The sequence below is a fragment of the Telmatherina bonti genome, assembly GCF_933228915.1.
Source record: "Telmatherina bonti genome assembly, chromosome: 2".
Lineage (NCBI taxonomy): Eukaryota > Metazoa > Chordata > Actinopteri > Atheriniformes > Telmatherinidae > Telmatherina > Telmatherina bonti.
Window position 1 is genome coordinate 2,932,949 of NC_136620.1, and position 12,671 is coordinate 2,945,619.

Genomic DNA, 12,671 nt, shown 5'->3' on the forward strand with positions numbered 1-12,671 from the left:
TCACGTCTGTTTTGCAGCACTTTGATTTTAGGATGTTCAGCTATCAACCAGGTACAGAAGACATTTTACAAGGCGTGGGTATTCTGAGGAGCATACATGAGTCATGTCTGTCTCCAGGCAACCGTGACTGTCCAACATGTAGGCAGACAGCGGAGGGGGCGGGGCCTGTGCAGATTCTGTCCAAAATGACATTTTTCAGACTGAGTGTTGATGTGTGTGACCGACACGTGGAAAGTTATGAAAATACAGAACAAAGTGCGTCCGGGATTGAACCAATACGGGACGCGACATTTGTCTGTTAATTGAAGGATGACTCCGTATTGTACGAGATGGGTGGCAACCCATGATGACATTACCCTGTAAGAAGGACAACAACATGGCGAATGTCGAGTTTGTGCAGCTGCATGTTTTTAATTAATTTGATCTGTTGAAGCAAAACTTGGTAGAACAGCGTCAGCAAAGAAGCGCCAGATAGCTAGCAGTTAGCATGCTACGCTTTGGTTGTATAGTGTTAAGTGCACACCTGGGTGTGCTAATAAAAAGTTTTACTGCCCTCTGGAGGTCTGGCATGTGCACTACATTGTGTTCTGCATTTCACGCTCTGCGTGGAAACAGCCGGAGGTGTTAATGTGTGTTGAGTTGTGAGTCTGTGTAACTCGGTTTTGCTTCTGGCATGTGAAGATTTGTTAACTGTGTGAACTATTTATCTTACTGTGTACTTTTATATTGTGACAAGCTGATGTGCAGCTCATCAGTTTTCCAGTGAGAGTAAATCTTCTGCTTGTTTCGTGTTGTAAAGTCTGGATGATGATGCTGCCGTGTACCTGCTTCACCCAGCCAGGCTTATTATCAGACCCGGTTGGCCTCGTCCTTCTCCTCTTCCTCACGCTGCTCTGCTTCTGCTAGCAGTGTTTGCGTCCACTGAGGTGCCAACGCTGTGGTTCCTAGTGGTAAGGCCCATGTGATGAGTCAGTGTGCAGATCAGGACATGAACATGGCGAAAAACAGTGACTTCGTATGAAAACAGGAGCTTTTCTGTCTGACATGCAGAGACGTGTGAGTGGTTTTCCACCTGCAGTCTGACTGTGGAGCAGGAGGAGGAGTTTATCAGAGCCGGTTCAGAAAGCCGATGGACAATAAATAATGAATATAGAACACTGTAATTATGAATTTCTTCTGTAAAATCCTAAAATGTTGATTTACAGGTAATAAATAACAGGTTCATGATAGGAGATGTCAAAGTAAAGAGAATCTCAGTCAGTCAGGAGTCTTTTTGTTCTGACGAAGATCCTGATTGTCTTCCTCAGACTGGAACCAGTTTTCACGTGTTCGATCAGGGACGCTTCGCCAAGGAAGTTCTGCCAAAATACTTCAAACACAACAACATGGCAAGCTTCGTGCGACAGCTCAACATGTGTAAGTACACCTTCTGCTTAGGCCCGCTGGGATCGCCAGCGTCCGTCTTCCGTCTGGCTTCAGGGTCAGGTGAGACCTGTGTGAGTCACCGGGGAAAACGAAACCAGCAGAGCAGAGCTGGACAATGTCGTTTCCGTGACGACTGCAGCGATGGCAGAACACACAGCATATTCCTTCATCATCATGACTTCAGATGCGCTGTGCCTCCTTTTTGTCTTCACTTCTGTTGCTTTTTATTGTTTCCATGTGGCCGACACGAGGGAGCAGAACCTCCCTGGAGCCCCTCCTTATTATCATTATTGTTATTACTATTATTATCATTATTTATTTTTATTTTTTTTTGTATTGTTGTTATAATTAAGTGTTTGTGGGGGGGTGGATAACATGAGAGGGGGGCATTAAGGTGTTGTGAGAAAAGTAGCATATACACTGATAAATCCTACTGTATGTCTGAATGGAACACATCCATATGATGAAGATGATGTGAAATGATTGTCCATGCGCTACGTTGGCATAAGCTCCAGTTATGCTTCATATTTATGAAAGTGGAATAACTTGCAGGCTGCAGGACACATTGTGTTGCTTTGTTAAAGCACATCAGCCTGCCCAGGTTTTATTGCAGTAATTGGAATAAATACTGAAAACATTACATTTAGGTCCTGTCAGCGAGAGTTTCGTCCAATCAGGTTCTGTTATCTACGGTGGCCCGCAAGCTGCAGCTGCTGAGCTGTAGCTGCACTCTGACTGCAGTCAGTGGCTGTGTGTTGCACTTCATACAGCCAAAGTCCAACCAGTCCAATCCTCTTCTCTTTCCTCCGCTTCTCATTCTTCCTCTTCTGACTGGTTGGACTTTGGCTACATGCAGCGCAACATGTCTTGGAAGCAAGAGATTGTGGTCCTGGAGTTCTGCATGCATTCCCAGGTGCCTTTAAGATCCTCACCACACAAGTACAGACCATTGTGGGGAGGAGGGGGCTACAAGGAGGTTCTGCTCCCTCGTCTAGACCACATGTTGGCAATAAGAAGGAACAGAAGTTCTTCCATCTCTGCAGTCGTCACATCTTTTCATATGACTCACGCCTGACCAGCAGGTCGACAGTCGTCGTCCCAAAGGCCTTGTTTCTGCTTCTGCTTACCTCTGCATCTTCCAGATGGTTTCCGCAAAGTGGTGAACATCGAGCAGAGCGGTCTGGTGAAGCCTGAGAGAGATGACACAGAGTTCCAACATCTGTATTTCCTTCAGGGCCATGAACACATGCTGGAGCACATCAAGAGGAAGGTGGGAGTGCAGAAAACATGGCTGCAGGGCTTTTAAATGCCGTATATGCAGTTAATCAGACTTCTAAACTCCCATTTCTGTCAGAAACAAAAAAACTGATGTTTTGTTTCAGCATCCTGTGGCTCTGAGAAAAATGAGCAGCTTTCACGTTTTTATGCATTTGCCTTTTCATTTTAAATATTACTGAAACATCTTTATTTGAATAAGATCTATACTTGTGATTAATAATATATGGAAAGATTTCAGCAGTAATTAATGCTAATACACCCTGCACATGTAAACACATGCTAGCACAAGCTAACGCTGTGTTAGAAACGTCCTGATATCCAGCTGGGCGGGTTTGATGGGACCTTCTTTCTCACAGTCAGACTAGTTAAATGATATTTTCCAAAGTTGTTCTTTCATAAATCTGATAAATATTGGTGAACATCACCGACCTGGATGAAGTGAAAAGTTTTCTGAAGGAGGTCAAACTGTGTGCAGGTGTCCATAGTGAAGAGCGAAGAGACCAAAGTGCGTCAGGAGGACCTCAGCAAGCTGCTGTATGAAGTCCAGCTCCTCAGGACACAGCAGGACAATATGGAGTGTCAGATGCAGGACATGAAGCAGTGAGTACAGCAGCTCTGAAAGGTGTGTGTGTGTGTGTGAGACAGATGGAGGAGAAGGATGGGTTGATCTCGCTTGTAATTTCAGGGTTTTAACCACTTAACAGTCACCCCCCAAAATGCCAAATATGCCCGAAAAAGACATAGCCAAATGAAAGTAGATGCTGTTCTTGAACCCTTTGGAGTAGATTCAAAAGCATGGTCTCTTTATAAAGAAAACACTAAAGTTTTACCCTCAGCTTTCAGATGGATTGTAACTGTAAGCAGCATAAAGTTATTGAAGTTGGAACACAAGGAAATTTCAGGTTTTTTTCCCTGGTCTGAATTTCTCTTCTACTTTGTCAACATGCTGCTCATGGAGAGATGGAGATATGGACTGGAAAATCAGATGGAGCTGTAGCCTGAAGCTTTTCCTATGACCAGTTAAAGTTTGGTGGCAATAGCAGCCACAGTTATTATTCTATGAGGGTTTTACTGTAAGTATGTTCATGCGCTCCCCAAAGTGGCCATTTGGAGTCTCCAACTTCAATAAGCTCTAACTCCAGAACACTTCAATAAGCTCTAACTCCAGAACACTTCAATAAGCTCTAACTCCAGAACACTTCAATAAGCTCTAACTCCAGAACACTTCAATAAGCTCTAACTCCAGAACACTTCAATAAGCTCTAACTCCAGAACACTTCAATAAGCTCTAACTCCAGAACACTTCAATAAGCTATAACTCCAGAACACTTCAATAAGCTCTAACTCCAGAACACTTCAATAAGCTCTAACTCCAGAACACTTCAATAAGCTATAACTCCAGAACACTTCAATAAGCTCTAACTCCAGAACACTTCAATAAGCTCTAACTCCAGAACACTTCAATAAGCTCTAACTCCAGAACACTTCAATAAGCTCTAACTCCAGAACACTTCAATAAGCTCTAACTCCAGAACACTTCAATAAGCTCTAACTCCAGAACACTTCAATAAGCTCTAACTCCAGAACACTTCAATAAGCTCTAACTCCAGAACACTTCAATAAGCTCTAACTCCAGAACACTTCAATAAGCTCTAACTCCAGAACACTTCAATAAGCTCTAACTCCAGAACACTTCAATAAGCTCTAACTCCAGAACACTTCAATAAGCTCTAACTCCAGAACACTTCAATAAGCTATAACTCCAGAACACTTCAATAAGCTCTAACTCCAGAACACTTCAATAAGCTCTAACTCCAGAACACTTCAATAAGCTATAACTCCAGAACACTTCAATAAGCTCTAACTCCAGAACACTTCAATAAGCTCTAACTCCAGAACACTTCAATAAGCTCTAACTCCAGAACACTTCAATAAGCTATAACTCCAGAACACTTCAATAAGCTATAACTCCAGAACACTTCAATAAGCTCTAACTCCAGAACACTTCAATAAGCTCTAACTCCAGAACACTTCAATAAGCTCTAACTCCAGAACACTTCAATAAGCTATAACTCCAGAACACTTCAATAAGCTCTAACTCCAGAACACTTCAATAAGCTGTAACTCCAGAACACTTCAATAAGCTCTAACTCCAGAACACTTCAATAAGCTCTAACTCCAGAACACTTCAATAAGCTATAACTCCAGAACACTTCAATAAGCTCTAACTCCAGAACACTTCAATAAGCTCTAACTCCAGAACACTTCAATAAGCTCTAACTCCAGAACACTTCAATAAGCTCTAACTCCAGAACACTTCAATAAGCTCTAACTCCAGAACACTTCAATAAGCTCTAACTCCAGAACACTTCAATAAGCTCTAACTCCAGAACACTTCAATAAGCTCTAACTCCAGAACACTTCAATAAGCTCTAACTCCAGAACACTTCAATAAGCTCTAACTCCAGAACACTTCAATAAGCTCTAACTCCAGAACACTTCAATAAGCTCTAACTCCAGAACACTTCAATAAGCTCTAACTCCAGAACACTTCAATAAGCTATAACTCCAGAACACTTCAATAAGCTCTAACTCCAGAACACTTCAATAAGCTATAACTCCAGAACACTTCAATAAGCTCTAACTCCAGAACACTTCAATAAGCTCTAACTCCAGAACACTTCAATAAGCTCTAACTGCAGAACACTTCAATAAGCTCTAACTCCAGAACACTTCAATAAGCTCTAACTCCAGAACACTTCAATAAGCTATAACTCCAGAACACTTCAATAAGCTCTAACTCCAGAACACTTCAATAAGCTCTAACTCCAGAACACTTCAATAAGCTCTAACTCCAGAACACTTCAATAAGCTCTAACTCCAGAACACTTCAATAAGCTATAACTCCAGAACACTTCAATAAGCTCTAACTCCAGAACACTTCAATAAGCTCTAACTCCAGAACACTTCAATAAGCTCTAACTCCAGAACACTTCAATAAGCTCTAACTCCAGAACACTTCAATAAGCTCTAACTCCAGAACACTTCAATAAGCTCTAACTCCAGAACACTTCAATAAGCTCTAACTCCAGAACACTTCAATAAGCTCTAACTCCAGAACACTTCAATAAGCTCTAACTCCAGAACACTTCAATAAGCTCTAACTCCAGAACACTTCAATAAGCTCTAACTCCAGAACACTTCAATAAGCTCTAACTCCAGAACACTTCAATAAGCTCTAACTCCAGAACACTTCAATAAGCTCTAACTCCAGAACACTTCAATAAGCTCTAACTCCAGAACACTTCAATAAGCTCTAACTCCAGAACACTTCAATAAGCTCTAACTCCAGAACACTTCAATAAGCTCTAACTCCAGAACACTTCAATAAGCTCTAACTCCAGAACACTTCAATAAGCTCTAACTCCAGAACACTTCAATAAGCTCTAACTCCAGAACACTTCAATAAGCTCTAACTCCAGAACACTTCAATAAGCTATAACTCCAGAACACTTCAATAAGCTCTAACTCCAGAACACTTCAATAAGCTCTAACTCCAGAACACTTCAACATACAGTCATCAATGAGACTCTAATGAAAGGCGGCATCAAGAGGAATCCTGTAATATATTCATATTTACTATCAGTATTATTGAAATTCACCAGGTGATGCATAAACACACTAAAAGCTTATTTTTTCTACTGTGCATTATAATAAAAGAGTCAGAATAAGTTTTACGGTCATCATGTTTATTTATGTAAACAATATAATGCCATGTTATGGAATGTAAATAAATGTAATAATAAAAACACCAGAACACAATAGAATTTACATATTTACATTAGATTAGAACTATTGTCTGATAAAGACTGTTTGTAAAAGTAAAGTAAAAAGCAGGAGAGCAGAATATGTAGCTGTTATGATGAGCAGGGGTCCTGGTGGTCTGAAGGGCAGGAATGTAGGCTGAGATTAAATCTGCCTCATCAGCACCATGTCAGCTTTCCAAACCTGGAGTTGATGACTCTCCTCTCCTGCTGCTGCTTCTTCTTCCCCTCACTGTTGTCCCTCTTCCTCTTCCTCTTCCTCCTCCTCTGGAAGGAGCTGGTCCTTCTTCATCTGAAGAGCTGGTGTCATCAGCTCTGCTTGCTCCCCTGCTCTTTAGTTCCCTTGTTTTCTTTAGTCTTTGTTCCTGTTCATCAGCTTGACCTGGACTCATTAGTTAGGTCATTACACCAGTGTCTTGTTTGGTTTCCCTGCATTTCTGCCTCTTGGTTTCTGTTCCCAACGCTGGTTAATGGCGTGTGTTTCCTTGTAGTTCCACTCTACTACTGGAACTTGATTGTTCTCGTTATGGGATGGTGGAAAGTTCTCACTACAGGACAACAGAACGTTGTCGCTACAGGATGATGGAACGTTGTCGCTACAGGAGGACGGAACGTTGTCGCTACAGGATGATGGAATGTTGTCGCTATATGATGATGGAATGTTGTCGCTACAGGACGACGGAACGTTGTCGCTACAGGACGACGGAACGTTGTCGCTACAGGATGATGGAATGTTGTCGCTATATGATGATGGAATGTTGTCGCTACAGGACGACGGAACGTTGTCGCTACAGGATGATGGAATGTTGTCGCTACAGGATGATGGAATGTTGTCGCTACAGGATGATGGAATGTTGTCGCTACAGGATGATGGAATGTTGTCGCTACAGGACGACGGAACGTTGTCGCTACAGGATGACGGAATGTTGTCGCTACAGGATGATGGAATGTTGTCGCTACAGGACGACGGAACGTTGTCGCTACAGGATGATGGAATGTTGTCGCTATATGATGATGGAATGTTGTCGCTACAGGACGACGGAACGTTGTCGCTACAGGATGATGGAATGTTGTTGCTATATGATGATGGAATGTTGTCGCTATATGATGATGGAATGTTGTCGCTACAGGATGATGGAATGTTGTCGCTACAGGATGACGGAATGTTGTCGCTACAGGATGATGGAATGTTGTCGCTATATGATGATGGAATGTTGTCGCTACAGGATGATGGAATGTTGTCGCTACAGGATGATGGAATGTTGTCGCTATATGATGATGGAATGTTGTCGCTACAGGACGACGGAACGTTGTCGCTACAGGATGATGGAATGTTGTTGCTATATGATGATGGAATGTTGTCGCTATATGATGATGGAATGTTGTCGCTACAGGATGATGGAATGTTGTCGCTACAGGATGACGGAATAATGTCGCTACAGGATGATGGAATGTTGTCGCTACATGATGATGGAATGTTGTCGCTACAGGATGATGGAACGTTGTCGCTACAGGATGATGGAACGTTGTCGCTACAGGATGACGGAACGTTGTCGCTACAGGATGACGGAATGTTGTCGCTACAGGATGATGGAATGTTGTCGCTAAAGGATGACGGAATGTTGTCGCTAAAGGATGATGGAATGTTGTCGCTACAGGATGATGGAATGTTGTCGCTACAGGATGACGGAATGTTGTCGCTAAAGGATGATGGAATGTTGTCGCTACAGGATGATGGAACGTTGTCGCTACATGATGATGGAATGTTGTCGGTACAGGATGATGGAACGTTGTCGCTACAGGATGATGGAACGTTGTCGCTACAGGATGACGGAATGTTGTCGCTAAAGGATGATGGAAGGTTGTCGCTACAGGATGACGGAATGTTGTCGCTAAAGGATGATGGAAGGTTGTCGCTACAGGATGATGGAATGTTGTCGCTACAGGATGACGGAATGTTGTCGCTAAAGGATGATGGAATGTTGTCGCTACAGGATGATGGAATGTTGTCGCTACAGGATGACGGAATGCTTTCGCTACAGGATGACGGAATGTTGTCGCTACAGGATGACGGAATGTTGTCGCTACAGGATGACGGAATGTTGTCGCTACAGGATGACGGAATGTTGTCGCTATATGATGACGGAATGTTGTCGCTACAGGATGATGGAATGTTGTCGCTACAGGATGACGGAATGTTGTCGCTATATGATGACGGAATGTTGTCGCTACAGGATGATGGAATGTTGTCGCTAAAGGATGACGGAATGTTGTCGCTAAAGGATGATGGAAGGTTGTCGCTACAGGATGATGGAATGTTGTCGCTACAGGATGACGGAATGTTGTCGCTAAAGGATGATGGAATGTTGTCGCTACAGGATGATGGAATGTTGTCGCTACAGGATGACGGAATGCTTTCGCTACAGGATGACGGAATGTTGTCGCTACAGGATGACGGAATGTTGTCGCTACAGGATGACGGAATGTTGTCGCTACAGGATGACGGAATGTTGTCGCTATATGATGACGGAATGTTGTCGCTACAGGATGATGGAATGTTGTCGCTACAGGATGATGGAATGTTGTCGCTACAGGATGACGGAATGTTGTCGCTACAGGATGACGGAATGTTGTCGCTACAGGATGACGGAATGTTGTCGGTACAGGATGATGGAATGTTGTCGCTACAGGATGACGGAATGTTGTCGGTACAGGATGATGGAATGTTGTCGCTACAGGATGACGGAATGTTGTCGGTACAGGATGATGGAATGTTGTCGGTACAGGATGACGGAATGTTGTCGGTACAGGATGATGGAATGTTGTCGGTACAGGATGACGGAATGTTGTCGCTACAGGATGACGGAATGTTGTCGGTACAGGATGATGGAATGTTGTCGCTACAGGATGACGGAATGTTGTCGCTACAGGATGACGGAATGTTGTCGCTACAGGATGATGGAATGTTGTCGCTACAGGATGACGGAAGGTTTTTCGCTACAGGATGACGGAACGTTGTCGCGAAAGGATGATGGAATTTTTTTCGCTACAGGAAGACGGAACGTTGTTGCTACAGGATGAGAGAATGTTGTCGGTACAGGATGATGGAATGTTGTCGCTACAGGATGACGGAATGTTGTCGGTACAGGATAATGGAATGTTGTCGCTACAGGATGATGGAATGTTGTCGCGACAGGATGACGGAAGGTTTTTCGGTACAGGATGATGGAATGTTGTCGCTACAGGATGACGGAATGTTGTCGCTGCAGGATGACGGAACGTTGTCGCTACATGATGATGGAATGTTGTCGCTACTGGATGATGGAATGTTGTCGCTACAGGATGACGGAATGTTGTCGCTACAGGATGACGGAATGTTGTCGCTACATGATGATGGAATGTTGTCGGTACAGGGTGATGGAACGTTCTTGCTACAGGATGATGGAACGTTGTCGCTACATGATGATGGAATGTTGTCGCTACAGGATGACGGAATGTTGTCGCTACAGGATGATGGAATGTTGTCGCTATATGATGACGGAATGTTGTCGGTATAGGATGATGGAATGTTGTCGGTACAGGATGATGGAATGTTGTCGGTACAGGATGATGGAATGTTGTCGCTACAGGATGACGGAATGTTGTCGGTACAGGATGACGGAATGTTGTCGCTACAGGATGATCGAATGTTGTCGCTACAGGATGATGGAATGTTGTCGCTACAGGATGATGGAATGTTGTCGCTACAGGATGACGGAATGTTGTCGCTACAGGATGACGGAATGTTGTCGCTACAGGATGACGGAATGTTGTCGCTATATGATGACGGAATGTTGTCGCTACAGGATGATGGAATGTTGTCGCTACAGGATGATGGAATGTTGTCGCTACAGGATGATGGAATGTTGTCGCTACAGGATGACGGAATGTTGTCGCTACAGGATGACGGAATGTTGTCGCTACAGGATGACGGAATGCTTTCGCTACAGGATGACGGAATGTTGTCGGTACAGGATGATGGAATGTTGTCGGTACAGGATGAAGGAATGTTGTCGCTACAGGATGACGGAATGTTGTCGGTACAGGATGATGGAATGTTGTCGCTACAGGATGACGGAATGTTGTCGCTACAGGATGATGGAATGTTGTCGCTACAGGATGATGGAATGTTGTCGCTACAGGATGACGGAAGGTTTTTCGCTACAGGATGACGGAACGTTGTCGCTACAGGATGAGAGAATGTTGTCGGTACAGGATGATGGAATGTTGTCGCTACAGGATGACGGAATGTTGTCGGTACAGGATGATGGAATGTTGTCGCTACAGCAATCCCTCCAAGGACCCCAGAAAGGGTGGGTACTCTGAACTGCTGTTCGGTGCATAAGCACAGACAACAGTCAGGACCCGTCCCCCCACCCGGAGGCGGAGGGAAACTACCCTTTCATCCACCGGGGTAAACCCCAACGTGCAGGCACCAAGCTGGGGGCTGATGAGAATGCCCACACCTGCTCGGCGCCTCTCACCATGAGCAACTCCAGAGTGGAAGAAGGTCCAGCCCCTCTCGAGGGTACTGGTTCCAGAGCCCAAGCCATGCGTCGAGGTGAGTCCAACTATATCTAGCCGGAACCGCTCAACCTCGCGCACAAGCTCAGGCTCCTTCCCCACCAGAGAGGTGACGTTCCACGTCCCTAGAGCCAGCTTCTGCAGCCGGGGATCGGACCGCCAGGGTCCCCGCCCCTTGCTGCCGCCCAGCTCACACTGCACCCGACCCCTACGGCTCCTCCCACAGATGGTGAGACCATGGGAGGTGGGGCCCATGTAACCCTTTCGGACTGAGCCCGACCGAGCCTGTCCAAGCCCCACGGGCAAAGGCCCGGCCACCAGACACTCTCTCTCGTGCCCCACTCCCAGGCCTGGCTCCAGAAGGGGGTCCCGGTAACCTGCAAGGGGAACATTTTCGCCCAGCTTTGTTGTCATCATAGAGGTGTATGAGCCGCATAGACCTGTAACAGGATGATGGAACGTTGTTGCTGAAGGATGTTGGAATGTTATCAGAACAGGATGTTGGCACATTGTTGTCACAAGTTGACGGAATGTTCTCGTCACAACATTGTGGGATTTTGTCACTACAAGATGATGGAAGCTTTTCACTACAATATGTTGGAACTTTTTCATGACAGGATGTTGAAACATTCCCATTGCAGTCTGAAAAAGTTTTTGTTTTAAAATCATATAAATAAAAAGTTGCATCTTTCTGTTCTTCTCCAGTTACATTTTTTCAAATTCCCTGTTGGCTGATGGGACTTGTTCTCTGGAGGCCATTGTGGCTGAAAATAGCTGCTTTGTTCTCTCCGTTGTTTGCTGATGTGAGAAGAGAATGTTCCCTTGCTCACCTGACTGACACACACACACACACACACACACACACACACATACGCACCGACAGCACAGGTGTGCTCAAAGAGGATGACAACATCTGTGCAAATACAGATGTGTCCATGTGCAGATGTTTGTTGCTTCCTGCTTTTTATTTGCAGAGAAGGTAAATGAAGTGTTCTGAACAAAGCTGTTATTTCTGATGTTTCCTGATAAAAATGAGAACTTGCCTGAGTGAAACTGTGGAAGTTAAAGAGACCTTAAAATCAGGCTTAATCTGAGTCAATTAAACCACTTAGTCCATCTCTAAAACCTCTGTTTGCTAAAAATTTGCGGAGTTTTCTTTCTTTCTTTCTTTCTTTCTTTATTCATTTATTTATATCTTTTTTTCTTTTCTTTTTCAAAAATAAACTAAATATTATTTTAAAAAATTAATAAAATAAAAAGTCAAGAGATTATAAAGAAAACACCTATGTTTCAGAGCAGAAATCACACACCCATCCAGGCAGACGTCTGTTTGTATCCTGGCTGAAGCTCTTTATTTTATGTAGACCAACATCCTTCACTTCCCCAGCAAACCGTTCAAGCCTGTTTTTAGATGCCAGTGTATCATAAACACAATCAACTTACAACATTCACTGCTACTAGATGTATAATGTCTATGATAAAATGTATATTTTTATTAATTTATTATATTTAATTTAACAATATTTCCTCACCACAGAGAGGAAACAGAGAGAAATTAACTTGTTATAGCAGAATTGACAG

At 43.8% G+C, this 12,671-nt stretch overlaps 1 protein-coding gene across 1 annotated transcript in view; it reads left to right on the forward strand.

Moving 5' to 3' along the window:
- Nucleotides 1-12,671, forward strand: part of hsf4 (heat shock transcription factor 4) — a gene marked incomplete at both ends in the record, with an annotated part of 44,828 nt that overhangs the window by 4,771 nt on the left and 27,386 nt on the right. Inside the window, 3 exons of the mRNA XM_079251719.1 lie at nucleotides 1,308-1,416; nucleotides 2,568-2,695; nucleotides 3,179-3,303. Of these exons, the coding sequence (XP_079107845.1) occupies nucleotides 1,308-1,416; nucleotides 2,568-2,695; nucleotides 3,179-3,303 (362 nt within the window). The remainder of the gene's footprint in view (nucleotides 1-1,307; nucleotides 1,417-2,567; nucleotides 2,696-3,178; nucleotides 3,304-12,671) is intronic.